This window comes from Dendronephthya gigantea, unplaced genomic scaffold, assembly GCF_004324835.1.
Source record: "Dendronephthya gigantea isolate DGI-Jeju-01 unplaced genomic scaffold, DenGig_1.0 000010F, whole genome shotgun sequence".
Classification (NCBI taxonomy): domain Eukaryota; kingdom Metazoa; phylum Cnidaria; class Anthozoa; order Malacalcyonacea; family Nephtheidae; genus Dendronephthya; species Dendronephthya gigantea.
In genome coordinates this window covers 77,609-103,024 of record NW_021163020.1, presented here as the reverse complement: position 1 = coordinate 103,024, position 25,416 = coordinate 77,609, and the positions used below count along the sequence as shown (strand labels likewise).

At 33.1% G+C, this 25,416-nt stretch overlaps 8 protein-coding genes across 8 annotated transcripts; 3 read left to right on the top strand and 5 right to left on the bottom strand.

Moving 5' to 3' along the window:
- Position 1: 1 nt before the first annotated feature.
- On the bottom strand, positions 2–1,793 carry LOC114518299 (calmodulin-like). Its single transcript, XM_028538270.1, has 4 exons — positions 1,606–1,793; positions 1,116–1,146; positions 678–821; positions 2–312 (listed from the first exon to the last, which is right to left on the bottom strand). The coding sequence occupies exons 1-4, from the start codon at positions 1,606–1,608 to the stop codon at positions 35–37; spliced, it is 456 nt and encodes a 151-aa protein (XP_028394071.1). The 5' UTR covers positions 1,609–1,793; the 3' UTR covers positions 2–34.
- An 824-nt stretch (positions 1,794–2,617) lies between these two features.
- LOC114518289 (COP9 signalosome complex subunit 7b-like) lies at positions 2,618–4,793 on the bottom strand. Its single transcript, XM_028538256.1, has 10 exons — positions 4,485–4,793; positions 4,185–4,367; positions 4,010–4,085; positions 3,841–3,929; positions 3,645–3,704; positions 3,505–3,570; positions 3,355–3,431; positions 3,164–3,269; positions 2,953–3,092; positions 2,618–2,885 (listed from the first exon to the last, which is right to left on the bottom strand). The coding sequence occupies exons 2-10, from the start codon at positions 4,347–4,349 to the stop codon at positions 2,846–2,848; spliced, it is 819 nt and encodes a 272-aa protein (XP_028394057.1). The 5' UTR covers positions 4,350–4,367; positions 4,485–4,793; the 3' UTR covers positions 2,618–2,845.
- Positions 4,794–4,855: 62 nt separating this feature from the next.
- LOC114518295 (ubiquitin-conjugating enzyme E2 J2-like) lies at positions 4,856–6,380 on the top strand. The gene is made up of 6 exons (XM_028538267.1): positions 4,856–5,058; positions 5,222–5,365; positions 5,528–5,618; positions 5,699–5,746; positions 5,851–5,931; positions 6,017–6,380. Exons 1-6 carry the CDS (start codon positions 4,940–4,942, stop codon positions 6,206–6,208), a joined length of 675 nt encoding a protein of 224 aa, XP_028394068.1. The 5' UTR covers positions 4,856–4,939; the 3' UTR covers positions 6,209–6,380.
- LOC114518288 (peroxisome biogenesis factor 10-like) lies at positions 6,338–8,050 on the bottom strand. Its single transcript, XM_028538255.1, has 8 exons — positions 7,922–8,050; positions 7,648–7,728; positions 7,445–7,521; positions 7,201–7,366; positions 7,021–7,103; positions 6,827–6,946; positions 6,560–6,745; positions 6,338–6,471 (listed from the first exon to the last, which is right to left on the bottom strand). The coding sequence occupies exons 1-8, from the start codon at positions 8,028–8,030 to the stop codon at positions 6,397–6,399; spliced, it is 897 nt and encodes a 298-aa protein (XP_028394056.1). The 5' UTR covers positions 8,031–8,050; the 3' UTR covers positions 6,338–6,396.
- Positions 8,051–8,117: 67 nt separating this feature from the next.
- LOC114518301 (MICOS complex subunit Mic10-like) lies at positions 8,118–9,538 on the top strand. Its single transcript, XM_028538275.1, has 4 exons — positions 8,118–8,244; positions 8,317–8,364; positions 8,445–8,569; positions 8,705–9,538. The coding sequence occupies exons 1-4, from the start codon at positions 8,166–8,168 to the stop codon at positions 8,810–8,812; spliced, it is 360 nt and encodes a 119-aa protein (XP_028394076.1). The 5' UTR covers positions 8,118–8,165; the 3' UTR covers positions 8,813–9,538.
- Positions 9,539–9,544: 6 nt separating this feature from the next.
- LOC114518285 (arf-GAP with coiled-coil, ANK repeat and PH domain-containing protein 2-like) lies at positions 9,545–16,006 on the bottom strand. Its single transcript, XM_028538249.1, has 31 exons — positions 15,801–16,006; positions 15,071–15,128; positions 14,931–14,989; positions 14,725–14,839; positions 14,586–14,644; positions 14,442–14,504; positions 14,297–14,354; positions 14,159–14,224; positions 14,020–14,064; positions 13,615–13,710; positions 13,440–13,514; positions 13,300–13,343; positions 13,152–13,214; positions 13,028–13,079; positions 12,838–12,938; positions 12,711–12,771; positions 12,431–12,508; positions 12,287–12,351; positions 12,154–12,215; positions 12,024–12,087; positions 11,863–11,932; positions 11,691–11,782; positions 11,248–11,619; positions 10,716–11,136; positions 10,587–10,647; positions 10,433–10,500; positions 10,256–10,365; positions 10,077–10,137; positions 9,934–9,983; positions 9,775–9,836; positions 9,545–9,666 (listed from the first exon to the last, which is right to left on the bottom strand). The coding sequence occupies exons 1-31, from the start codon at positions 15,851–15,853 to the stop codon at positions 9,560–9,562; spliced, it is 2,811 nt and encodes a 936-aa protein (XP_028394050.1). The 5' UTR covers positions 15,854–16,006; the 3' UTR covers positions 9,545–9,559.
- Positions 16,007–16,087: 81 nt separating this feature from the next.
- On the top strand, positions 16,088–19,107 carry LOC114518287 (cellular tumor antigen p53-like). Its single transcript, XM_028538254.1, has 10 exons — positions 16,088–16,180; positions 16,575–16,599; positions 16,847–16,955; positions 17,128–17,197; positions 17,368–17,472; positions 17,691–17,886; positions 17,967–18,094; positions 18,174–18,238; positions 18,305–18,405; positions 18,480–19,107. The coding sequence occupies exons 1-10, from the start codon at positions 16,174–16,176 to the stop codon at positions 18,604–18,606; spliced, it is 933 nt and encodes a 310-aa protein (XP_028394055.1). The 5' UTR covers positions 16,088–16,173; the 3' UTR covers positions 18,607–19,107.
- Positions 19,108–19,606: 499 nt separating this feature from the next.
- On the bottom strand, positions 19,607–24,785 carry LOC114518041 (cellular tumor antigen p53-like). The gene is made up of 16 exons (XM_028537934.1): positions 24,683–24,785; positions 24,453–24,487; positions 24,054–24,085; positions 22,460–22,536; positions 22,323–22,371; positions 22,217–22,246; positions 22,024–22,087; positions 21,822–21,938; positions 21,571–21,684; positions 21,322–21,433; positions 21,068–21,204; positions 20,867–20,988; positions 20,700–20,779; positions 20,562–20,619; positions 20,454–20,491; positions 19,607–20,377 (listed from the first exon to the last, which is right to left on the bottom strand). Exons 1-16 carry the CDS (start codon positions 24,742–24,744, stop codon positions 20,185–20,187), a joined length of 1,320 nt encoding a protein of 439 aa, XP_028393735.1. The 5' UTR covers positions 24,745–24,785; the 3' UTR covers positions 19,607–20,184.
- Positions 24,786–25,416: the final 631 nt, after the last annotated feature.

Genomic DNA, 25,416 nt, shown 5'->3' with positions numbered 1-25,416 from the left:
TATTGAAACATAGTGGTTTGCGTGACAATTAAATTTACGCATATTGCTGTAGAAAGTAGGTGTTCGTCAAACCTGCATAGCGAATTTGCCCATCATTATCACTATCAATTTTGTTTATCAATTCATTAAGTTCAACATCTGTAACCATCTCGCCAAGAATGTGTAATCCTTCTTTCAGTTCGTCTCTGCTTATATATCCATCACCATTCACGTCAAATGCACGGAAAGCATCAAGAAGGTTGTTTTGAGGACTCTCTTTCTGTGTAGGTACAATGAGTGAGAGAAATTCATTGAAATCAACTGTACCATTACCTACAAATAATAAATTGTTACGTTTACTTGATTTCCAGCGTCATAAAGGAGGCATTAGTTACGTAATCAATTTCTTTAAAACTAGGATAGGAGTATTCGAGACGTGGTTGGTCATAAAAAGTGCTGGTTGTTGTCTGCTTTCTCTTCCCTATTATAAACGACATGCTCTGTGACTGCGGTTGGTTTCGGAGAAGGCTGGTTTCTCATAAGTACTTTGATCTGGAAGGTTGTTTCGTGGTCGATGCTATAAATGTATAATAAGTTTGCATGCTTGTGAAATTCTGAAAACTTGTTATTATAAGACTCCAGGCTCTGTTCTTAACCTGGTCAGGTTAGTCATTACTCTCGTGAAGATGAAGTCATACCATCAGTATCGATTTCTCTGATCATTGTCTGTATTTCTTCTTGTGTCAGATTTTGACCTAGTGATTTCATAACATTTCCTAACTCTTCAGTTGATATCGTACCATCACCGTCAACATCAAACACGCTGAATGCTTGCCAGTATTCTAGAATAGTGATATCATCATTGATAAATGTAGCTGATATCATTCCTTCATGAAATGATCTAAACTCGCATCTCTACTAGTATTGTTTCTTCTTTCCTATATCTTTAATAATTTGCGTCAGATGTCATGAAAATAGAAAGTATCCATCACGCTTTGGATTTCTATGAATTGTTTCATGAATTATCGATATAAGCTTTTGTAAAAAAGAGAACTGATGAGCCGGCAAGCCAAGCTTCCTTCATTCAATGAAAGATTGAACCACTGAATGCCAAATGCATATATTTTTTTACTTACCTAATAGTTCTTGATCGGTAAATTTACCAGCCTATTAAAAAAAGATTGTTTTAAAGATATCACGGGACAACGTTTTCTATATTCATCCAAGAGCAAATCCCTCATTTATTTTACCCTTAAATTATGAAAACATTTTATGCAGCTGCTGCAAGCGCGAAAATTGCCAACTCAATAATGAATTGTTAACTTTCAAAAGACAAAACTGATCATTGTAGATTAAAAAATTGTAGTTATGTAATACCAAACAAACTGCATTATAAATAAGAGTATAAAGGCTGGAATTTGATATTTACAGAGCTTAAATATTGGTTAAATTTTTAACCTAAGTTATTCGACTTAATTAGGATCTTTTAATATGCAGTTTTACACTAGAAGATTGATCAATACAAAACGACACGAGAATTTTTATAATTTAATGACGCTTCGGCCAAAATCGTATATAATAATAACAAAAAGTATAATTTCTATTTCTATGAACAAAAACTCGTACCATTCTTGAAATGTGAATGTTGTCTTTCCGAAACTCTCAAGATTTTTTCAATTCGCGTTTCAAGCTTCACTGTCGTGTCAAACAACTCCAACAGATGTCTCCACAAATCCTATCCCGTTAAGTACTTTTAATTACACATCAATAAAACGAGATTCTATCTCAAACTTTAAAGTTTAATGGGGCTTTGTTTCCCAATGGTTCGAGTTTATGTGGATTTTCGTATAAATTTTGCATAACCTCGCTGTTGGATGGATGAATGATGCATAGCACGAAAGCAATACAGGAAATTAAATAAATTATATGCCTTGCATTGTAAAGAAATTCATGAAATATAAACACTTCAACACACGAGATATTAGAGAATATATAATCATTCTAGATAATACTTATTTTTAGGCCGAGAAATTATGGTAAGATTTGTCTACCGCAAATCTTCACTATCTTCCTATGATCGTATGGACAGAGTCATTTAAAGGAAAACATTCAGGTGTTTGTCGTATAAACACACAAGGTAACATATCTCAATTTAGGTATTGTGGTATGAGCCGGTGACGATGGACAATTATATATCCAGTATCTGAATGTACCTTACACAAAATACATCAATCATTAATCCTGTATTATGTTAAAGATCACGACACGGATCGATTTCTAAAATTGACGCCCCTAATGGGTATTACGTACAATGAGCACGTATATTCCTTTCGAGAAAACATCACTTGACTTTTTTGTGGTATTTGTTACCACACAACTTCTCATCAAACGTGGTATAAACAAGTAAACAACTCCCTGAAATAGACAAATATTTCTCAACGTTTCGACTTAAGCCTCTTCGTCAGGACTAAATATCATACTAACTCTCCTGACGAAGATCCTTTGGTGAGAGTTAGACGAAAACGTCGAGAAGTGTTCTTGTCTTTTTTAGGCAGTTGTTATACCACATTTGATGAAAAGTCTATCGTATATGAATAAATAAAAACAAGTATACTATATTTTTTAATTTATTCAGAGTTTTTTTATTAATATTTACTAGATCGAGGAAGATAAATATGAACATAACGCAAATATCTTTTATTTCAAATTGTTGTGGTTCTTTATTCAGTATAGTTTATTAATCTTATTCTTTGAATGTCTTTCTTAAGAGGCACGTACTTTGCGTGTAAATGATGATGTTCATGCTCATATTTACTGAGGCTTCATCACGTCTCGAACTATGTCTTTTCTTCAGATCATTTGACTGTTATCTTCTACTTGTGAAAAATTTGGCCGCTCCTTTTATGCTAAAGAAAGAAATCGCCTGGATAAGAACGTAATCTTGTCAATAAAGTTGCTTGTATGAAACTTTACCCTCTACTTGATGGTTGGCTTCTCTGATTTTTTTGGGATGAAAGATTAATAAATGGATTGCCCTGTCCACCATCATATCTTGTATTATCATCCAAATCTTGTGATCCTGTAGCTTTGATTGCAGCTTTTAAATTTTCCAACTAAAAAGAAACCATTAAACTTAAGCCATCAATCCTAACATTTTTATTTTTACTAGAACTGATGAACATACTTCACATTCAAACTTTGCTTGTTGTGATGCTTTTATATCTCGATAATTATTTGATCTTTGAATTTGTTTTTCTATTCCATGAAGAACTGTCTCACAACTACTACACCTGAAACCAAGCATAGTTCAAATTTTCAGTGATGGTTGGTGTTTATGGAAAATAATGAATCATCAAGGTACTATCTTCAGCTTACCATTCTTCCAAAACATTAACTATAGAATTCACATTTTCTTGTTTGATATCTCTGCCAATAACATACTCAACTTCAAGCTAAGAGAAACCAGAAATATTATGGCTTAAATACCAACCAACATTGTTGTGCAAATAATCAAATAAGTCATACTTGACTGTTTTGCTGGTCCAATTTTCCATGAATTACGTCTGCATAAATGGCTTCAATTATTAAGTCCTTAATTTTAAAAATAAAACTATTAGTGTTTCCAAAGTGATTTATTCAATACAAGTATCATTACTCCTCCTCACCTCTAATTCTCTAACATTTGATATTTCTAATTCTTGAAGTAGGGCATTATATGGTATGTACTGCAATTAAAGCCAATATGAATAAAAGTTGTTGTGAATGACTTAAATCATGCCATAGGACTTCTCATGATGCTTATATGCATCAAAGAGTATGAAAGCATGCTATATCATATTAAACACTATGCCTCTGATATACCTTTGATTCTGATGCAAGACTGATGATTGTTAAATGTCGAAGTTTAACAGTTTGAGCAGATGAAAGCTCAGGGAGAGAGTTTTTGTTTGCTAAGAATAGAAAAATATTATAAAACTACTGATAACTTTATGATAATTGCTTTCCATATCTTTACTAGTAAATTATCTACCTTTATAATCACTGTATCTACCATAAGAAAAAATATTTAATAATCTCCAGTAGGGAGCTCCATCATTTTTTTCTAACTGAAAAGAAAAATAGCACAGGTAATTTTAATCATATTGCATGTGTGTGCAGTCACTGGTTACTACAACAACGAATGTCAAGACATGTGACGTAATCACCTCTTGTATGTTTGGTAGTTGAAGCAGTTCACCAAAGACATATATACCGGGAGTTTCTAAAACTTGATTGACCAATGAAATAATAGCAGCTCCTCTTGCTCCTTTTGCCAACAATATAAACTGCTCAAGTGGATTTACATTTGTTTTGACTTCTTTGTCAACCATTCTTTATATATATTTGATCTACCATTTGATAATTCAGATATTAAATCAGATTGGCATATAGTGATATAGTCATGTCATATGGGGGATATCAATTAATTCATCAGCATAAACATAGCCATGGTTTGCATACTATACCGTTGAATGTCATGCAGCTAAAATTCACGTTTCTCGCGTTTTCTTTGTTTTCACTTTATATATTATTTTGTAATACAGGAACACAACGTGACACAACTAAATCTGTGTCCCAGGAAGTCGTATAAATTTCAAATTTAATTTCCACAAAATCCGTACAATTGAGTAAACCAATGGTAAAAATATAGGGCAATCTCCTCTGACAGTAGTTAAATCGATACAAAGATCGTTGTTTTAAACGCAAAATGACAGAAATGATAACATTTCCAAGGAAATATTTTGAAACATGTTCCTATGCATCCACTATTCACGAAATCTTGCGACTCCAGAACGACTATTCACGATGGAACTTTACGATCTTCTGGTGTATCCATTTTAAACATTTAACTTGAATTAAAATGGTGGTATAAAGTTGTTGTGACGTTTATATTTTAAACTTTGTTTTAATTTTTTTTATAATGAGTAAGCGGGTCCACACAACTGCATCCTCAAGATTAAAACAAGATTATATGAGAATAAAAAAGGATCCAGTGCCTTACGTTACGGCTGCCCCATTACCAACAAATATTTTGGAATGGTATGTTTCACTTCTGTCTTTAGTTTAGTAGTTGGTATCAGTTGCCAGTTGGTAAATACTAAATAATCATGTAAATGTAATATAATGTCATTTTGTAATTAATTCATTAGTATAGATAGAAAATTCAAGAAGAAACAAAAAACAATCCTCTCTTTTTTGACAGGCATTACTGTGTAACAGGCCCAGAAAATACACCATATGAGGGTGGTTATTATCATGGAAAACTTGTTTTCCCAAAAGAATTCCCATTTCGTCCTCCCAAAATATTAATGATCACTCCCAATGGGCGGTTTAAAACAAACACAAGGTGAATTAATACATATCACTCAATTGTCAATAATTTTCGGGTTTTTACAAGATTCAAAATCATGTTCATATGATTTCTACCGGATTATTGCTGGTTGATTACTTAGTTTGATGCAATGTTGAAGTTGCATTGTGTGTCTCAACTTATATAAATTTTCTGTAGGTTATGTTTATCAATAAGTGATTTTCATCCTGATACTTGGAACCCAGCATGGTCAGTGTCAACAATACTGACAGGGCTACTTAGTTTCATGGTAAGCATACTTTAGTGTAACCCTGGTTATTGCTTTACCTAAATAGATTTACCTGTAATTTGTTTACAATGACTTTGCAGGTTGAGACATCACCGACTCTAGGTAGCATTGAAACACATGAATATCAGGTACCATTATTTATATCATGTTTGACCAATGCAACAGTTCTTTAACAATCTTTCCTTGGAGTCATATTTGGCACAATTTGTGAAATCCTCTTTTTAATTTTTAGAAAAAGCAATTAGCTATAAGCAGTGGTGAATTTAATATTAAAAATGAAATTTTTTGTGAGTTATTCCCAGAGATATACGAGGTAAGATCTTGTGTAATTTGGACCCAACCATATAATTAATAATTATTGCTTTAATAAAAATAATAATCATTGACTTACATACAAGGAAATTAAAAGAAAACTAAAAGAAAGAGGGGAAGAAGATGCCGACCAAATAAAAACTGACAGAACATCAAGTGTTCATGAAGAGAATGAAGGTTTTGTAGGAAGTACTATTGCTAATTTAGTTGTTATTGTAGGTTTTGCCGCTTTTGCCTATACTGTTAAATGTGTGATTCGTGCTGTTGGTAGCAGTTAGACAAATATAATTATACTGAGTTGCATTGACAATAGCTCAAGAATACAGAATGGTTTCAAGCAGTTTGTTTGCAAAACTAAATCTATTAAGGTATTTGAATTATATAAAATATACACTGAACATAGGATACATAACATCATAGTATGGAGAAATATAACAATGAACCCTAACACACTTTAATTTGAAATTCATGTAGGGTGAAAATGATGTAAATAAACTAATTGTTGTGTTTGCAAATCTTCTCTGCATAAAGGACATTCTGCCTACATGAACAAACAGAAAACAGGAATATTTATAATACAACACATTATACAACATTTTATATGCGACTGTATAGATGCATTTACTTACTTTATTTCTACACCATTCATTAATACAATACCAACAAAATAAATGACCACAGATTGTTGCTGTCATGTCATGTAATCTTTCTAAGCACAAGGTACATTTAAATTCTCTTATGTCACTCTCTTTTGAAGAGGCTTTTACTTCTAGTTCCAGTGTGCTATTCATTATATCTTTGATTTTGGGAATTATCTGGAAGAAATTGATTGATTATATTATAAGTTATATTATAGTAAAATATATAGAGCTAGTACACATATATAAGAATCTTACCTCTATTGATTGCTGTGCAAGCTGAAGAACAGACATGATAAAATGTAACAATGTTACCCAGCCTAAAACCCTGTAAGTAGGGCTATAGTAGTCATTTTTAACTACACCACGGGCCAAAATCTAAACAATAAAATGTTATTGTATAACATTCCTGGAGCATAGAATATTTCAAAAACATGCATCTTAATTCTTACATATTGAATTTGTGACACTCTAGTTGCAATATCATAATAAATACTTGAAAAATAAAAGGTTGCCAAATGGAGTTGGTGGAGAACTAAAGGAAAGAAAAAAACAAACAAAAAATGGTATCACTCAATGGCAGACAAAGACACAGAAACAAAAGTACCAACAATGAACATTGAATGGCCTACCATTTATAGATTGCTTCAGAAGTGGCAGTAAAATTAGGATTATATTCTTGATTCTTGACTGACTATCAAGTGTACTAGTACACTGCAAGGTTTGTTCAAGTCTTCTTATAAATTTCTTGCTTACGTACGGAATGACAACTTGAGTAAGAATCATTGTGCTTCTTTGCTAGAATTATGAGATAGAATATTTACTACATACAGAAGCAGACTGCTATTTGCAATTACTATCATTAAAAGTCATTACCCATTTTGTTGGAATCCTTTGTCCTGTTTTATCAACCTGAATTAAACTGCAATACTCCTCTCCTAGTGTTTGGTAACCTGTAATAAAATATTAATAAATATTCTGTTATATAATAATGAGTCAGATAATATAATTTTATAATTTAAGGTTTTATTGTAACCTGAGATACTAGTATAGAACACTTGAGATATGAAATTGCATACCAGAAAGTGTAGTCACGCCATAGTAAATAATATCTCCTATTAGTCCAATTTCCTCTTTCCATTTGATCCAGGACTGTGTTTCTGTTGGTATGAAGACAGATACAGTCACAATGTGATTATAAGTAGCCTAATAATTATCGTAAGTAGATGGTAACATAGTAATTATGGACTAACAATCTGCACAGACTACAGACACAAGTACTACTAACCTCTTCACAAATATAAACAATGTAAACACATAAACAAATCAATAAAAAACAATTAGAACAAATACCACTTAAGTCTTTAAATAATTCACCCAGAGAATTCCTAAAATAGGACTTGTATTCCTCATCCTTTTGACTGGCCTGAATTATTTCAGATTGTCCAGCTTTAACAGGCATTTTTAGTCCTTGGTGCTCTAGTCAGTAGTCATATTACACCAAGAAATATATTATTTTTCATAAAAATACTAATAATACTAATCTCTAAAACTGCAATTCTAATCGGGGGGGGGAGACCATTCATTACTTTACAATATGGCTCCAAAAGCACCAAGTGAAGAAATATTAGGTCGTAAATGGGATCGATGTTTAGCAGATGCAACCATAAAACTAGGTATAACAAGCTACTTATATGATTTATTAGTGCAATATACAGAATAATTGATGTATTTTGGTTTTATTACAGGTACTGGGACGCTTATTGGCGCTGTCTTTTCCCTTATATTTTTTAAAAGTAAGTTGGTCGATCTTTAATAATTATAATAGCCTATTGTAATAGTATACTTCTAACACTACACTGCTTCAACTTGGTAGGAAAATCCTGGCCAGTGACATTTGGTGCAGGCATTGGCTTAGGAATAGGATATGCCAACTGTCAGCATACATTCTATTCCCAATTTCCTCCACATCATAAATTTGGCCCCCCTTGGTGGCAAAAGGTAAAATACTTAGATAAGTTCTTTGTAGACTAATTCATTCAATAGCGGTACTCTTCTCAAATTACTTGTGATTGTTTCCACAGAGTATAAATAAACATTGTAGCAAATAGTTAAACCTATATTTTTTGTGTACAGAATCCAGAAGTAAGAGAAAAGTGGATGAAGCAATGGGAAGAAAGGTGGAAATCATCTAAACCAAAAGAAGTTGTGGATGTAGAAAAGGATGTGAAGAAAGACAACTAGTTATATTAAAAGGAAGATAAGTGAAACTGTTATTTATCAAGATACCTTAACACTCTGTTTTCAAATGTTAGTATAGCATGCACATTTGAAATGATTCTGGCTTTGCCATAATGCATCATATTTTGTTATAAGAGACAAATCTAAATTAAATGCATATATATATATTCTATACCTGTTCTCATTATGTATCAAGTATGGTTAAAGTATACATGCAATCAATTAATGTAATTGAACAACATATATATTGCATTTTATATTGCATTTTACATTTAAACCTAAAGGCAATCCCATACCCAGGGTTATCAGTGGGAGGGGACCTGGAGCATAGATAGAACCCTAGGTACAAGTTTGAACTAATTTTATTTCTTTTTTATAAAAATATGTACATGATAAATTTGCATTCTTTAATAAGAGGACAATTACTGTAGTATGCACTTTTTTATTAAGCATTAGCTTATATATTTTCCTCTACAAGAATTTGTTTGCATGCATCTCAATTTATTCCTTGCATAGTTACTGACATATTTATAGCATCAAAACATTTAGAAAAGTCACTAGTCAATATATCAGGCAAGGGCAAAGTCCTAATTTTTCATATAATTAATTATATGAATACATGATTTACAATACTAATCAAACCTAATATTTACAGGCTTATATCAATACAAAAATAAAACTTGTATTACTTATAAAAAATTTACACATTTTTTATTATTTTTGAGATAATATCAGCTGTGCGTGGACTTGCTAAACATTTGTATGTCTATCAGGGTCGTATTTCCTTTGCAACCTCTCAGGGTTTAGTGATGCAATATTTGAAAAGTCTCTTACAACATCAGTGAAGGTGTTATCACCTGGAGAAAAATAGGAATGTTTTCATGTGTAGCACACTTTTTGATTGGGGTCAATTAATGGTATTCAACCAGAAAAGGCTGAAATAAGTTTATGGTTGATTCACATACCGAGTTTCTCAGTGTTATCACTAGATTCCTTCATTTCATCATTTAACCTCGACAACCTCAACCTACACAGAAGTTTATTTCACAATGGTTATAAAAGAGCATTATGTCATCATCATCATCAACAAGTTCATACATTTTTAGGTACAATTGTAGACTTACAGTGTGACAATATCAGCATGCATTTGGGACAATGCTATCATCAGTGGGTCCTATAATGAGTAACCAAACTGATATCAACCATGTTACTTACATATATATTGAAAGAAATAAAGTGTCATTGATAAGTGTGATTGCGATCATACCTGTCCACTTTCATCAATAGCATGTTGATTGGCACCCTTCTTTAACAACAAACATGCCTCCCTTTAAGTTAAAGCAAAAATGCTAATAGGCTCATAAAGGTAAATGCAGAATTACAAAATGATTATTTTGTCTAATGATAAGGCTTGTCAAATTTGTAGAAAGTTCATATCTTTCTTACCCAGTTTGACCCAGTAGAGCAGCATGATGTAAGGCTGCACGCCCTCTGGAATCACGAAGATTAATCTTTGCACCATTTTGTAATAGGAACTCTGTGCCAGCGAGAAAACCCTTGGGAATTAAAAATTAAAACAATAAGAACTGGATTAGTTAACTTGATATCTGAGTATAATCTCACCGCTTCAACAGATTGATGCAAACTTGTTTTTAATTCATCCTCTTCATTTAGCCAGTTTACTTTTGCCCCTGTAATTTTTTAGATGCAATGTATACAATTACCTGGCACTAACTGGGGAATTGCTTTGTAATTTGTGATCAAAACATTGGCATACCTGCAGTTAAAGCAAGTAACATCAGTGGTAAATTCTTCCAATCTGTTGCTTTGTACAGTAGCTAGTGAAAAAGAAATCTTTTAGTGACAGTTATTCATGTTATCTGTAGTTGGAAATATCCAATCATACCAAATTTGATGGAATATTCTTCAATGTTTCTCTTGCTCTCAACACTAAAGATCCTTCATTTTGTAAAGATCCTTCATTTGCCCAAGATTCTTCATTTGGTAAAGATTCTTCATTTGGTAAAACTCTGATCTCTTCATGTGTTTCTTTCCCGGTCGACTCATAAGTCTCAACATCAGATTCATGGAAATCATGAACTAGATCAGTTTCCTCAATACTTGCATCAGAGTCCACATCTTCTCTGTGCAAAATGTTATCATAACAACTTCCAACGGAATTTCGGTCAATTCCAATAAGTTGAGCTTTGAGGATATTCTCATGAATCTTTATTGGTAAAGGTGTTGCTTCTTCTGAGAATTCTCCCACCTCATTTTCCTGTTCTTTGAATGAGAATCCTGATTCATCACTGGAGTCCTGTGGAGACCTGCAATACAGACATTGTGATCAGTCATCTTTTACGCGAAACAGCGTTATATTGAATTTCTATCATTCATTTATTTAAATGAATATGCATTTGAAGACGCAGTGACAATACCTAGATTTCGTGGGTGACTTCAGTAAAGGAAGGGGCGGCCCACTTCGTTTAATCTCCGGAGAAAGCTCAGGACTTGTCGTATCCGAGCTTTGAGCTTTCTCTTCTCTTGGTTTTTCTATCATCTTCAAAGATTCACAATTCTTTCTCTCACTTTTACTAAATCTTTTGAATATGGAACTTTTTAAGTTTGGTCGTCTACGAGCTAGTTTCTTTTTAGTTCCTCCTCGTTTCAGCTCGCCAACATGATGCCCAGGAATTTTGTCAAGAGCTTGAAGAACGCGCTCATCGAGTGGAATTTTATCGATACATTTTCTCCAGCAGAAATATGTTTTTTCAATGTATTTTGCTTTTATCCACTCCTCTTTCGTTTCTCTGGAAAAGAAAAACATAGAAAAGGTTGGATGTCAGCGATATTGATAATAGACGGGTTGATAAGACTTCACCTTTTACTGTCAGGGGAAGGTTTATGAACTCCGGCGTCTGTTCTGGATTCTAAAATCCTATTTACGACCTGATTACCAAGTTCCTTCATAACCTAAGACATACAGAACAGTTTAAAATTAGGTCACAACATAGATTTAACATCCTTTGAACAGTTTTACCATTTTTTTTTACCTTTATTGATTCCGGTTCCCAGTCATCAAGATTTAGTGATCTAACTTTTGATACATGGACTCCCAAACTCCTACATTGAAATAATGCAGCGAAATTTCTCAGCAACGATTTAAGACCATATTTTTTCGGTAGAAAAAAAGATCACAATTCGACACAATTACCTGTGAATTCCCGAACACTCAATACACAACACCAGGCCTAAATTAATGCTAGCCCATTTTGGATCTGCAAGAAAACCCAACTATTAAAAAATCTCAATTTCAAAGATCAATTTATTCAAAATAAGCTAACCCTGTTTCCCACAGTCCGCACATTCATTATTGCCAAATATATCTTTAATTTCTTTCTCTGCACTGTAAAGAAAAGGTAAACATTTATTAAAGTTGACATTAGTTAATGAAGTGAATGCAATAATAAGACATACTTGAGCATTGACAACTTATCCAGTGACTCTAAACTTCGACTTTTGGTCACAGTCATTGATAGAAACTAAATAAGATGAACGTAACGTTGTTCCTAAAACTCATATTTTTATCAACAAACACAAAGCTTCTTAGCATTTTCTTACTGTGTTGCTAGACATCTGAGAATCCTCGTCATTATTCATATCCAAATGTGGCAAACCAAATGCATGATCTATACTGACCTAACAGGAAGTTGGTTGATCATATCTTGTTATGAATATTACTAAGCATATATACTATTATCATTGCATGCCATTGAGTAAAAACAAACACAATATTATTATAATTAGACACCGCCATAATCATTACTTTGTCCAAATGATCACCAAATCATTAATTGTTATTACGTTCATTGATATTTGCTTATTTGCATATAATGCGAACCTTCATAGCGTTCTCCCACATGTCTTGCAAATATTTTGAGTCAGCTTGAAGAATAACCACCCTAGAGAAAATTAGTTCGTAAGTGAGTTCGTTCTTCGTCTAATCTTTCTGCAATATAGCTGCTTACTTGGTTGGAAATATGAGCTCAAAACAAAATCTTCGATCAGTATCCTCAGCTTCTCGTATTTTACAAAGTCTTAAATCTTCAGCCAAAACAGTTTTTTCGTCCTTTTAAACGAAGCGCATTGAGAGAAAAATTATTATATATGAATCATATTCCGTAATTTCGGAGGAAGTATTATTTTAAGAAGAGTTACCTTAAATTTGTGTTGATAAAATAATTGGTTGTTTTGTATCGTAAAATATCTCCTAACGTAATTGAGATATATTGTCAGATTAAATGCGCTAATTGCTGGTAATTTGTAAAAGAAAGCAGTTTACCTTTGCCAGGTTTTGAACGCATTCTTACTTCTTTTGAATAAATATCCTTCTAAAACAACGTCACTAGAAATACAATATCGTAGATGAATATTTACTACCACTCGTAGCATTCGTTTGGCCACAAACTTTTCAACCTAAATTATCTTACCTGGAAGATCGAACAGGATTGACCGTCGCGAATAGCGAGTCTTCCTGCAAATAATAAAGATTATACTATACTTACACTTTTCATAAAGATGTTAGAGAAGGTTTATATAACAGGTGTTACCATTTAATCCGGGTACTAACCCTTCCCTGGACGAGCCGATGCCTGCCTTCCATCTCTTTTTTCTCAGCTACGAATGATACTGAAAGTTCCTCTAGCTGTTATGAATGGAGGAAGGGGAAATGAGTTCACTATCAATATATCCTCCTATGAGCTCATTCCATATTTAATGTTTTCCAATGCACTATTTTTTTATACCTGTTTTCCAAGCGATCGCATTTGTGGCTCAATATCTTTGAGCAGGTTAAATCCTTGATGAAAGAATGTGTACTGGGCATGCATATACGCCAACATCTAGATTAATTTAAAGTGCACTAGGTTAAGTTTCAATGCAACCTCATTGCCTCCAGGTCACTAATCAAGTCGCATCCAAATCTGGCCTAATTTCTTCGCTAACTCCAAACTCGTTCAGTAGGAAAGTAAGCAAAATAACTTGTCTACTTTTTGCTCAACTTCACAAACATGCTATTCTATTTTGATGCATTTCAAACCAGATAGATCTTTTGACCTTTTGACCCAGTTTTATTTTTGCATGACAACAAACATGCAGAAAATCATAAAACAGTTAAGAAAGCAAGCATTCAAAGCATTTTTTTCACATACCACATCCAAAATCTCAAATCGTTTTCTTGATTGCAAAACATTTATCTGTAGAAAAATATCATTTTCTTATAGATCATAACCAACTATGTGGATCAAGGTATTATTGCACATATAAGTGTTAGAAATAAAATGTTATTACTAGAAATGTGTAATCCAAAGATAAATGGTCAAAGCCAACTTTTGTTGCTGTAACGATGTTCTTAACCTGTCAAAAATCAACACTCAGAATTAGGTCAATTATGTTCAATTGATTAATGAATTTCATGATAACACTTGCCTCTTCAATCTCTGCAGGTTTACTACTTTTTGGTAGCTGTGAATTTCTTACTAAAGCACTACAGTTTGAAAAATAAATCTGCAATGTAAACATCTTCTGTTATTGGAAACAGATATTGTATCTAATAATTGCCAAATTGTCATACTTGCTTAGATCATAACCCATTTTATCAAAAATCTTTTTGGTTTCTTTTACTTTCTTAAGTTCTCTGTCAAAAGAAATAATAAGACATCAATCTTCAACCCTCAAGGACTCTTACCTTCAATTAAAAACTGTTTCTAGAACTTACTCCTTGAGAAATTTCTGAAGGGCATTTGCAATTGAGCATTGAGTTTGATCCATAAGTATCTTAGGAAAAAGAAATACTGTATATAATAACATTTTCTGTGCAGGTCTTTAAAGTGCATGTAGAAGTTCGAAATAATTACCATAAAATAAGACAATGATTCCTCGAGAACATTTGTGAATTTGCCAAGGTTTTCTGTGACTACACCATCACCATTGAAATACATACACAAGGAATCAATACCTCTGATGAGACCACTGGAATGTAAACATAAAAATTGAAATTCTACAAGCTTGATGAGGTATTTCAGTATTCCAAAACTCTATCAAATGATTATGAATACAATACCTTACAGCATTGCCATAGGATTTACCAACTTCAACCACTGTATTACATGTTTTGATAAGCTAAAATAACATACCAAATGTAGATTCTTTTCCTATGTTGCATAGTTAAAAGCTGGTATTTGTCTTTTTTTTAATTCAAACCTTTTCAAGCTCAACTTCCAATTTGGTGATATCTTGTTCATTCTGTTCAATCTGAAACCTTTTTCCACAAAAAAACATGCGTAAAAATGAAAGTGCAAGAAGAAGAAAATTAAATCAACTAATGTATACTTCAATAATTTCTCTATCATGCAAGTATCAATATTTCTGTTGCCCTTGTAATATACATTAGTTGAAGGACTATCAATGATTTGCAATCTAACAATCTGATATGACTCTATTGTCTGATTATGATGACAAGCATTATGTTATGACAGGTAATCAAAGCTGACATCTCACAATGTAATCAGACAGATCACAGGTCAATTATTACCAAAACAATATGTGACATATAAAAACATAATATTTGTATGTCTGTTTCAAAATATTCCTGGCCAAAAAGATATTCTATCACCCTCTGCTTTATCACAAGTAGATTTAATCGTAATAATTATGACAATTAGACTATTATTATTATATTAGTGAACAATTGCAACAATTTTTTGTATGTATCATTATATAGAACCCATGTTTTGAAATTCACATGTGTTTACCTTTTACGTAATTTTTCATTAAATATATAAACCTAATACGCTGTACACTATTCCAAGAGAACCTATAATTAAGTTTGTTCCCTGCTTTACTTCACCCAGTCTGCGTAAATGGGGAACACATTTGTTATCTTGATGCAAGTACATTTGATACGAAGACACAAAAAAAAGCAAAATCCAACCTGAAGAATGGAGAGTCTTTGAGGCATTCTGAAAACTCCAGTTTTTGTAGCATGGTGTTAGGTATAAAGATATTCTTTCATATGCTATATTCTCAGATTTCAAATCATAATATTCGCCATATTGTGCTTCTATTTTAATCAAAATAAACACTATTTGTTGGCATTATTGTTCTTATTTATCCGCGTATAATTCTTTACAGGAAATAAACACTCCCGTTATGAGCTTTCTTCCGGTTACAATATTATTACATGAAATGAAGCATAGCGTAGCCGCAGTGTTATTGTTTTTCATCGTGCGGGCGCAAAGTCTCTTCCTCCAAACGTTTGTGGAACGACAGAAGCTTCTGCACGTGTTCTGTATACATTTCAAAATATGTCAGGTAAAACAGCGGGTTTTGATGCATGTTTTTACATAATACACTTTACTATTTTCAGCGTTTGTACTACTGAGAATTTTGTGCGTTACGTTGAAAGTTTATTTTCATTTTGGGGTTTTCGGAATTCCCCCACCAGAGATTGCATACCTGACTCCTGAGTGAATATTAAAAATTGATTATATTATATTGAAATTGATCTGACAAGGTATAGAAACTTGTTTACAGTAGTCTACATTAGAAACATTTGGTTTGGTGTAGACCATTTTGTTTTGTTTTTGAATTTATATAATATGTTGTATTTTTACTATTTAAATTGAAAAAACACCCTTTCAGAATCCAGTGAGGATCAAAGACCTGTCTATAGGGTGTAAAATCTTATTCTGATTTCTTATTTTAGGCGAAGGATCATCAAGGAGCTCCAGGTATGTAACACCAAATTTGCACAAAAGGGTGCCTTCTTGAAGGTGAAAGTCTGAAAGATTGTTCAGTGCCTCCCCCTTAAACAAGGGCACAACTTTTCAAATTGTACCTTCAAGGTCTTGTTGAGGTTTTAACTGTTTAACCTTTGTTTCATCTTTCTTCTTATTCATGCAATTGTGATCATAACATTTTTTGTTCAAGTTATGTGTTTGTCAGATTGTACTAAATATTTGTAATTAACTTATGTAGAGATGAAGTGAAGCATTTTCCTGGCCCCCATCAGTTTAGTGTACATCCAACAGGATTTGAACTTCAAGAGAATCAAAGTGATTTCATCAAAAAAAGTGTTGAATATACAGTATGTATTTAACAAAGCACTCATTTATACTTACATATAAACTAAGAGATCATTGTCTACAGCAAGATATCATTGTCTAGTACATCATGGGGCATGAGGAAAAAATAAGTCAAATACATCCCCAGGATGATATCAACAATTTTTTTGTGATAAATATATTTTTGGATAATAGTTTTCATCAAAGCTCAACCGGTTATATGTCAAGAAAATGGCAATTTGTCCTTTTGGAATATTCACTTCAGGTAGATTTTTATAATTAATGTTTAACATAATAAACTATTGGATTGTAAATGTAATAAACCAGTTTGTATGTTCAGGGTGTTGCAACAGCATTTGGGTGCAATATTGCAATGTGTACAGTACATACTGTAACCTAAAAGTTCAGTACAAAATTAATTTTTTTTATGTATAGCTACTACTCCTGTTGGTAGTCAAGTGAAAATTCTGGTTTATGCTCATAATAGTGAGCCTGTTATGAGGTGTAGAGCACATACTGAGGGTGATGAAAGACAAGAAGGTAAAGAAAGTCTGAACCTGTCACATTTTTACTGTGTTTATTTGTGTTCATTTACTTGCATATTTTGAGGCTAAGAATTTTATAATATTTTTAGCATAATTCTTTGTGTAAGCCAGATCCTTGCCTTTTACTTCACCATACTAACCGCTCTTCCTACAGGTGTAATATGTACCATATTTATAATTACAATTAGCATCAACGTCTAATATATATTTCAGATTTTGTATCACTGTTGCATTTTATGCGAAGCAAGAACGTTTCTGCTATATATGAGGGTGATTCTCAAACTGGAGAACTTTCAATCATATTGCCACAAATCAAGCCTGAGGGTGATATTGAAAATCTAACTTTCCTATGCTCAAGCAAGCATTGTCTTAAAAAGGAACTATTTATCAAGTTCTCTCTAATATATAAGTAAGTTTTTTTTTAATCCTGTTTGTACATATGTAAATCTTAGTTCTGAATTTCTAATTGCATGAATGAATCTTCAATAGAGATGAAGTGATTGGATTTCATGAATTTGGGCTCCATGTTTGCTCTTCACCTGGCCGTGATAGAATAAACCATGAGAGTAAAAAGAAAATTGAATGTCGAAGAAAACGTAAATTACCAACAGACCCAGGTACAGATTTCTATACAACAGTTTTAATCTTCTACATGCAAGTTCATTTAGTGAAACATTTTTTTTTAATTTGGTTTAGGCCCTCATTATTCAACCAAGAAGACTGCCATCCCATCATCACAGCCTGAAGTATTCAATATTGTGGTAAGAAGTAGTGAATTACCAGATATTCCAATTTTACATCATTTACCATTTATTAATCTCACACAGGTTAAAAATCGTTCAGTGTATGACTTGCTAATGAAAGTAAACAGAGGCTTAGAACTGATTGAAGCTGTCCCACAGGATGTTCAAGATTATTATCTCAAGAGGTAATATCTATTTGAAGTTTTCTAACCTGACTCTTAATACTTAGGTTTCTGAATTGATGTTTTTTCATTTGAAGATTTTGGGCAAAAAATGTTGCATCCACCAGTGAAGCTGAAGCAAACACCGTCACAGCAAGCGCACCACATGATCGAAGGAAATTAGAAACTAGAGCGACGCTACGACGTATAATTGTGAGGTCATGATTGGTCCCAGCAAAGTCTTTCTGGTTAAAAGACACGATTCATTTCAATGTTTTGACAAAGATTTTAGCGAAAGTAAAACGTGGGACTGAGTTGAAGCCACTACTTTAAGTTGTCTGTTTTCATCAACTTTAGATGATACCTTTGCACCTAATTTAGTTATATTAACACTAAACTATATAGCATTAACTCTTTTGTTAACCACGCGTCTTCTTTCCTATGGAAATATTCGAACCAGCGTTGGGGAAAATTTTGATATTACGATTTGGTAAAGAACCTATTTTATGGTTTCACAATACCAAACATTTACCATAATAATTTGTTTGAACCACATTAAGCGTTAGTATTTGGGTATCAGTGAAGTTACTGATCTTGTTCATTGCGCGGGTCGTCTTTTTTTCAGAACATACAAAGAACACGCTGGTGGTCACTATCTTGTATAATAGTAATAACGTATAGCTACGTTTTGTAAAAATTATATTAAATATAGACTAGTCTATGGGGAACAACAAAAATTGATTGCAACTTTTAGAGTATTTTGTTTTTTTGCGCAAACTTTTAGAGTATTTTGTTTTTTAGCGCAACGTTTCCATGAAACATGTCAAACAGTGAATCCTCTGTCCAGAGACTTTGTAGTAATAAATATGGCCTGGGGAGCTTCATTTCGACGAAAATATTCTAGCAACCGAAGACTTGTTTTCCCCGTAGGTATTCCTTACCCCGACAACCCCAACAAGAGGAAATCACCCCCACCGCTATGCTCGCGCCAGTCTGCCCGGCCAAATATAAAATGGCGGATCAGGAGGCAATCCTGGATTTTAAGCCTTGCAAAAAAACCTTGCAAGTTATCCAAGTTTAGGATTTTTTTAATTTAACGAATGAACACTCGTTTATTCACCGATAAAGCATTTAACTTGCATTGTCTTTGTTGTATATAAAGCAATTGATAACGGTTTAAGGTATGTATTAATTTGCAGTTTTGCATTAAACTGAAACTCTGGTATTAAAAGTAGGAATTATAACTTTAAAACTTCCATTTAATATTTTGTTGTATAGTTTTCAATACAAGTTTAGGATCTCGGCAAAAAGTGCCTAATTCTGAAATGACAGAAATGTGGCACCATAACGGTGTAATTTATACTGCACCTAGCTGAGGTGAAACCAGTTACAAAGTCCTGCTGTTGCAATATACTTCTTACAAGTAGACCTGGTATACTTGGCACCTATAGTCATGTTCTGCTATATTTTAAAAATACATTTGAATTTATTATACGTTTTTGGCTAATATTTTCGAAATGAATGTCATGTTTTTAAAAATATACAGTTATTTTTACACATTTTTTATATATGATATTCAGTTATGCTTAAAAACACTTTTTGATCAGCCATCCCAAGTCCATTAATGTTGTTGATCCATCCCAAGTCCCGTAATGCCATAAAGTGTACGTGCATAGTTATTCGATCGCAATAAGTCGTTCCAAGAGAGCTTCATACTTGTATATAAAGCCATAGAAAATAGAACTAGAAGGGCTGCTCCATGGTAGTTAAAATTACATGGAAGTAAACCAAGCAAAACAGGGTCTAGGTCACAAGTGTGCGTTGCACTGTGTGGTTAGAATACGATATTTGCATATTTTGAGATGTGGTAGCTGCTTGATTCTGTATTGAATGTTGCTGGGTACTGTCTGCCCACTGTGCAGGTATACCAATGTTAGGACTTGGTATTGTTTGATGTGTATTGTTGAATGACATGTTTTCGTGAGTTAGATTACGCCTAGAAAATGATTTTGTAACATCAATCATAAAGCATATGACGTGTTAACACCAGGTGATATATAAAGATTAAATACCTATACACTGTTGAGTCAGCTTCTGGGTATTCTGGGCACTATAAAGGAAGTAAATTTTAATAGAAACCAGCAGTTGCCGGTAAAAGGTCATTGATGATGTCCAGTTACCTCATTGCTTCTTCTTTGGATTTGTTCTAACACTTGAAATGGAAAGTTCTTTGAAAAACTATAGCATTAAGAATAATTGTTAGTATGATTCAAATTTGTAATGGGTTTTAAATTTTGGTAAGATTCTCATGCACTTACAATCTCTTTTCCATGCTTGTGAACAGTTCAAGTGCTTTTGCTATTCTTTCCATAATCACAAAGTTTTGTCTTCCATTTATCTGATGAGGATAATTGATAAAATATTAGACTTTAGGTACAAGTTTACTTATATGACAATTAGTTTTATCAATTTCTTTATTTCTAACCTTTAAATAAAAGTTCTCCCCAGCTGTCTTTTTCTTTTTTGGTGGTGTTTCATTGTTCTCTGATGTTGTTGGCATGTTTATAGGGGTAAGGAAAGGAGGTTCTTCAAAGTATAATCGATCCACTAAATAGAACGAAAGACAATTTAGATTAGTGATTTGATTTTGGCTCCCGTCATCTGTATACATTCAATAATGATGCACCTGTAGTTTCATCTGAATTTGGCATTCTTCTTTTCCTTCGAAATGGTTGCTTTTGTGTTTTCTCATCCAAGTTACTATCACGACCCGGGCATGCACAGACTCGTACTTCAAGTAAACCTCGTCCCATAATTGATTGCCTAGAAGAATAACATGTTTTTCTTTCATTTTCAGAGCACAGTAATTTTAGGCCTTATTGCAAAACATGCTTACTAAATTGTTGATAAAATAACTCAATAGTAATGTGAAATATGTACCCATGGGTCATTTCAAAGATAATTTGAATTGGACGTCGATTGAGACCAACACAAGAATTGTTGCAGACGAAAGATAGCAGTTCATGAGTGCTTACGGTCTTTGAATGCGTGTCTAGAAAATATGTACATTTTAACCCAACCATTCATTTATATTTCATAGGCAAAACACGTTGATGCTCATTCATGATCGCCCTCAGCGTGGGAAACCACGGTAAGAAATAAGGAAATATTTGAATTACGTATCATCACCTCGTTGACTTGCATTAAATGGTATTGAGAGATAATGTCTTCCAGTCATTGGACATTCTTTGTATAACACTTGTTCATTCTCACATCTTATAAAATGCTTTACTGATGAAAAACCTAATTAAGAAACCGCGATGTATAAACAAACATCTAACAAATCGATATGGACAAATCGAGGAGAAAAAAAATTTCGAGCAATAGCTAAACTACCTCCTTTGTGACATGGTAAATATTTGACACCAGGATTCACTTACTTGTCTTGTCAACGTTATCCATAGTGTGGTTTGGACAACATCGTACGATATCACGAACGTCTTCTGGGTTTTTAAATACTGGCATGATTCTAATGTTACAAGGTTGCGGAATACATGCTGAAATAACAGAATATAGGACGTATTTAATGCTTTTATTTTCCCATTTTCTTGGTTATTAGTAGGCTATATATGATTATCTTACAGGACGCGGAGAAGATGATGGGACACAATGTTCCTGCTTTGATATAAAGCTTGTTGTTCTTGTACTAAAAGATACAGAATGTTGGTAAGTCTTGACGTTTAATTCCGCGTTTTCCAGTACATTCACTGTTCTGCATTATGTAGATAGAATAGAGGTCTAATATTCGTAGTACAGCATCAAAATATTCACTTACTACCCATTCAGGATTCGCAACTCTTTTTGACTGTAATAATAGAAAAAGAGTTTTCCAATAAACCTATGAACAATACTATCCTATTTTATCAAATTAGTTTTCACACCTGGTTACCAAGTTCGACATGAAAATTGTAATTCCCAACCATTTCTGCCCTATGAAATATTATACATAAAAAACGTTAAAAAGGTTGAAAATGAGGCCAGCGTGTTTAAATTTAAAACTTGATATCAGTTAACTTACGTTGAAGGAATATTATGTTGATAGTCAGCAATAACTTCAGGCGGCATAAATGACGAATCTTCGTTTATAGAGCATGACTAAAAAATGATATGATCGTTATTAAACGGCAGTAAATTTTTCCGTATCACCCTATAGCATTTGCTTCACAAATGATGTATTTCTGGATGTTCGTTATTTGTTGAACAAAAGATTGATATGTGATAAATTGAAATGTCAGCTAACATATGGTTCAAGATCACGACTTCTCATAGCATGATTTTTATCGTCATGGCCTCGCTAAGAGGCAAGTAATCTTTGAATGAGAATCTAGGCAGGCAGTTTATAATAGTTAACCACTTTGAAATTCCTTTTTATAAAATAAAATAATTCACGTTTCATTCTGGACATTCTAATACTATATGAGACGTTTTGAAATACGTCATATACAAGGCATTCTCGTTACCACTCCTAAGCACAATCGGTCTGACCGGCCTTAAATTATTCTGCAGAGATTTGAACATGACAAAGGCGGAAATTGTACACTTGGGTGAGCCCAAATAATTTAATAGAAATAGTATTGTAGCATGATACCCACACTAGATATCTCGTCTATATACTTATTTATAATAAGGATTATGCTCGCAGGTATTTCAGAATCTAATTTCTTTCTAACAACTGTGGGATGATATCTAATACTGTCCAAAAGTTTAATCACAAACACGACATTAAGAACGTTTACAATAGGAAGGATTAAGCGGTGGCATTCAATCTACTGCACTATTTCCCCATCTTTATTGCTATATTTTAATTTATTCACATCACCAGGTAAACTTAGGGAATCCCCATAGAGTTCCTTCAGTTTTGCAGGAAGAATTGCATGATTTTGAAATGAGACTTGTTTGCTATCTGAGTCTTCAATTTTGATAAATAGCGTTGTGTAATTAACGGAATTATTAGTAAAGCAGTTGATAAAGCAGTTGATATTATATTATCAGCAGAATTTGGGATGTTCAGTCTATTCTCATGTTATATTTATGATCAAAGATTGTACGAATAATTGTGGAATACCCCTAGCTTTTTACGAACATTTGATCATGTCAATCATGCTTTCCACATGATCTTCAAAATTTGTTAGTTTCAAAAAAATTTGCATTCTCAATTTTCACTAGATTTAAAAAGCCATATTTTGTCAGTTTGAACACCTTTTTGTTATAGTTCCTTCTCGAAACTAGGTTCCAAGAATAACGCGTCTGCATCTGTTTGTACAATCGCGCATGTTTACAACCGCTGGAGTAGATAAATGTGAACAGTTTTCGGAAAGTTAACATCACCTAATAACAAATAGCTTGCTGTTAATAAGTCCACTATATTTACGCACATATATTGTTTGCGCAATATTTCATTAAAATGAAGGAATTCCTATAATGAGGGAAACTTAAATATTTGTGAAAGGATCATATGTAATCTCATTTGTCATATCTACAAATATAATATAACGGTGTAAGATTGAACGATTACATTGCTGTAAGCGCGCAAACGCATCCTTTATCGACTTATAAAACTGGTCGTTAAGACATTATAACACTGATGTTTAAGCTATGAGAGACATACTTACTGTCATAGGGTCATCACTGTGTGCCTTCATTCCTGAAAAATACATAACTTGTTTTATAACTTCTTTCTGTGTATCAACACAGGCACTGCATACACTAATGAAGGCCAGGAAACTATGTTTTGTCTGCTACTATAATGCGTAACATATACTGATTGGTTGAGGAAGAATGTGCGCGCGCAACTACCGTCATTCTACAGCCTGCGTTATTTCCTCGTTGGAAGTCTGTATGTATATATGGAAGATATTTAAAGTTATGATTAAACCTTTTTAATAAAAAATGCTATGCATCTTGAAATTTTTGACGATAAGCCAAATGAACTTGTCTACTTAACATGCACACTACTTCTCCCAAGAATTTCGAATTACATCACCAGGAAATATTCCTCCTCATTTTTGTACCTGATCGTAACTGCACACTGTTGGAAGTATCAAATCTGTAAAATAGAGCATTTTATCATTTCCAACACGTTCCTAAACACAACTATAACAATAGGTAGAGGTAATTGTCTGTGGGGTCCACTTAAATCAGCTGACATACACAAAACTCGTTTCAGCTCAAATCTACATCTGATCTTACGGTAAGCAAGAATGAACAGGTCAATTATCCAGGTAGAATACAGTGTACTTACGGAAGAAATACATCATCATCGAAATTTTTCATAAAATCTTCGAGATCTTCGGAGTCCATCATGCGCTAACGGTTTGCCAATGATTCGTGATCTACACTGTCGTGAGGGTATATATTTAATCAGACGACATTCCTAAGTAAATTGTTTACTATCTCAATACAATGAACTCGAAAACCGTGTCGATCATTATTATGAAGATTAACGACTTGACTCTGACCGCTTTGCTATTAGCTCTTGAATATACACTTGTCAGGGTCACCTTTATATGATATTCATATTTTTAATTCTTTTAGTTCTCTGGATTTATTAATCATAGCATGATTAAGTAATTTCTGATATCGAAACTAGTCATACCAAACAATGTCCAAATCAATGTATTTTTTACGTGTATGTAATTAAGGGTTTTAAACGAGTTAGAATGTCAATCGTACCTGAGGTATAATCCTAAAAATCATTGCTGAAAAGCTCTCTTCTTTTTATAACTCCAAGCTTGAATTAGCTTGGTCGTTATTTAGGAAACGTGATTATATTAATAATGAGAATCTACTGTACTTTGAAATATACTGTGTTTCTTATCCTGGTTCTGCTCCTTATCTTAGCTCTAAAGTAAATAGAATGATGTTCTCCTGCATGTTAATCATGAGTTAATTATCATGCTCGAGTTCAGTTCAGCCGCTATAAAATTGATCCTCTTCAATAAAACATGAAAATATATTTGTTAAAACACAACATTT

Coding starts and splice junctions, on each gene's coding strand:
- LOC114518287 (XM_028538254.1), top strand. Junction 16,600..16,846: donor GGATCATCAAGGAGCTCCAG/GTATGTAACACC, acceptor TAACTTATGTAG/AGATGAAGTGAAGCATTTTC. Junction 17,887..17,966: donor AAGTTCTCTCTAATATATAA/GTAAGTTTTTTT, acceptor AATCTTCAATAG/AGATGAAGTGATTGGATTTC.
- LOC114518041 (XM_028537934.1), bottom strand. CDS start 24,744: ATGATGGACTCCGAAGATCTCGAAGATTTTATGAAAAATTTCGATGAT. Junction 21,939..22,023: donor CATCATCTTCTCCGCGTCCT/GTAAGATAATCA, acceptor CTGTTATTTCAG/CATGTATTCCGCAACCTTGT. Junction 20,780..20,866: donor GGGAGAACTTTTATTTAAAG/GTTAGAAATAAA, acceptor TATCCTCATCAG/ATAAATGGAAGACAAAACTT.
- LOC114518289 (XM_028538256.1), bottom strand. CDS start 4,349: ATGGTTGACAAAGAAGTCAAAACAAATGTAAATCCACTTGAGCAGTTT. Junction 4,086..4,184: donor AACTACCAAACATACAAGAG/GTGATTACGTCA, acceptor TTTTCTTTTCAG/TTAGAAAAAAATGATGGAGC. Junction 3,432..3,504: donor TGGACCAGCAAAACAGTCAA/GTATGACTTATT, acceptor GGTTTCTCTTAG/CTTGAAGTTGAGTATGTTAT.
- LOC114518285 (XM_028538249.1), bottom strand. CDS start 15,853: ATGCTACAAAAACTGGAGTTTTCAGAATGCCTCAAAGACTCTCCATTC. Junction 14,990..15,070: donor TGGAAGTTGAGCTTGAAAAG/GTTTGAATTAAA, acceptor ATGTTATTTTAG/CTTATCAAAACATGTAATAC. Junction 9,984..10,076: donor CTATTGATGAAAGTGGACAG/GTATGATCGCAA, acceptor TACTCATTATAG/GACCCACTGATGATAGCATT.
- LOC114518295 (XM_028538267.1), top strand. CDS start 4,940: ATGAGTAAGCGGGTCCACACAACTGCATCCTCAAGATTAAAACAAGAT. Junction 5,747..5,850: donor TTGAAACACATGAATATCAG/GTACCATTATTT, acceptor TTTAATTTTTAG/AAAAAGCAATTAGCTATAAG. Junction 5,932..6,016: donor TATTCCCAGAGATATACGAG/GTAAGATCTTGT, acceptor CTTACATACAAG/GAAATTAAAAGAAAACTAAA.
- LOC114518288 (XM_028538255.1), bottom strand. CDS start 8,030: ATGCCTGTTAAAGCTGGACAATCTGAAATAATTCAGGCCAGTCAAAAG. Junction 7,729..7,921: donor ATTATTTAAAGACTTAAGTG/GTATTTGTTCTA, acceptor TCATACCAACAG/AAACACAGTCCTGGATCAAA. Junction 7,522..7,647: donor TGGCGTGACTACACTTTCTG/GTATGCAATTTC, acceptor ATTTTATTACAG/GTTACCAAACACTAGGAGAG.
- LOC114518301 (XM_028538275.1), top strand. CDS start 8,166: ATGGCTCCAAAAGCACCAAGTGAAGAAATATTAGGTCGTAAATGGGAT. Junction 8,245..8,316: donor AGATGCAACCATAAAACTAG/GTATAACAAGCT, acceptor GTTTTATTACAG/GTACTGGGACGCTTATTGGC. Junction 8,365..8,444: donor TTCCCTTATATTTTTTAAAA/GTAAGTTGGTCG, acceptor TCAACTTGGTAG/GAAAATCCTGGCCAGTGACA.
- LOC114518299 (XM_028538270.1), bottom strand. Junction 822..1,115: donor TACCGATCAAGAACTATTAG/GTAAGTAAAAAA, acceptor TCACTATTCTAG/AATACTGGCAAGCATTCAGC. Junction 313..677: donor CAGAGAAATCGATACTGATG/GTATGACTTCAT, acceptor TATTATTTGTAG/GTAATGGTACAGTTGATTTC.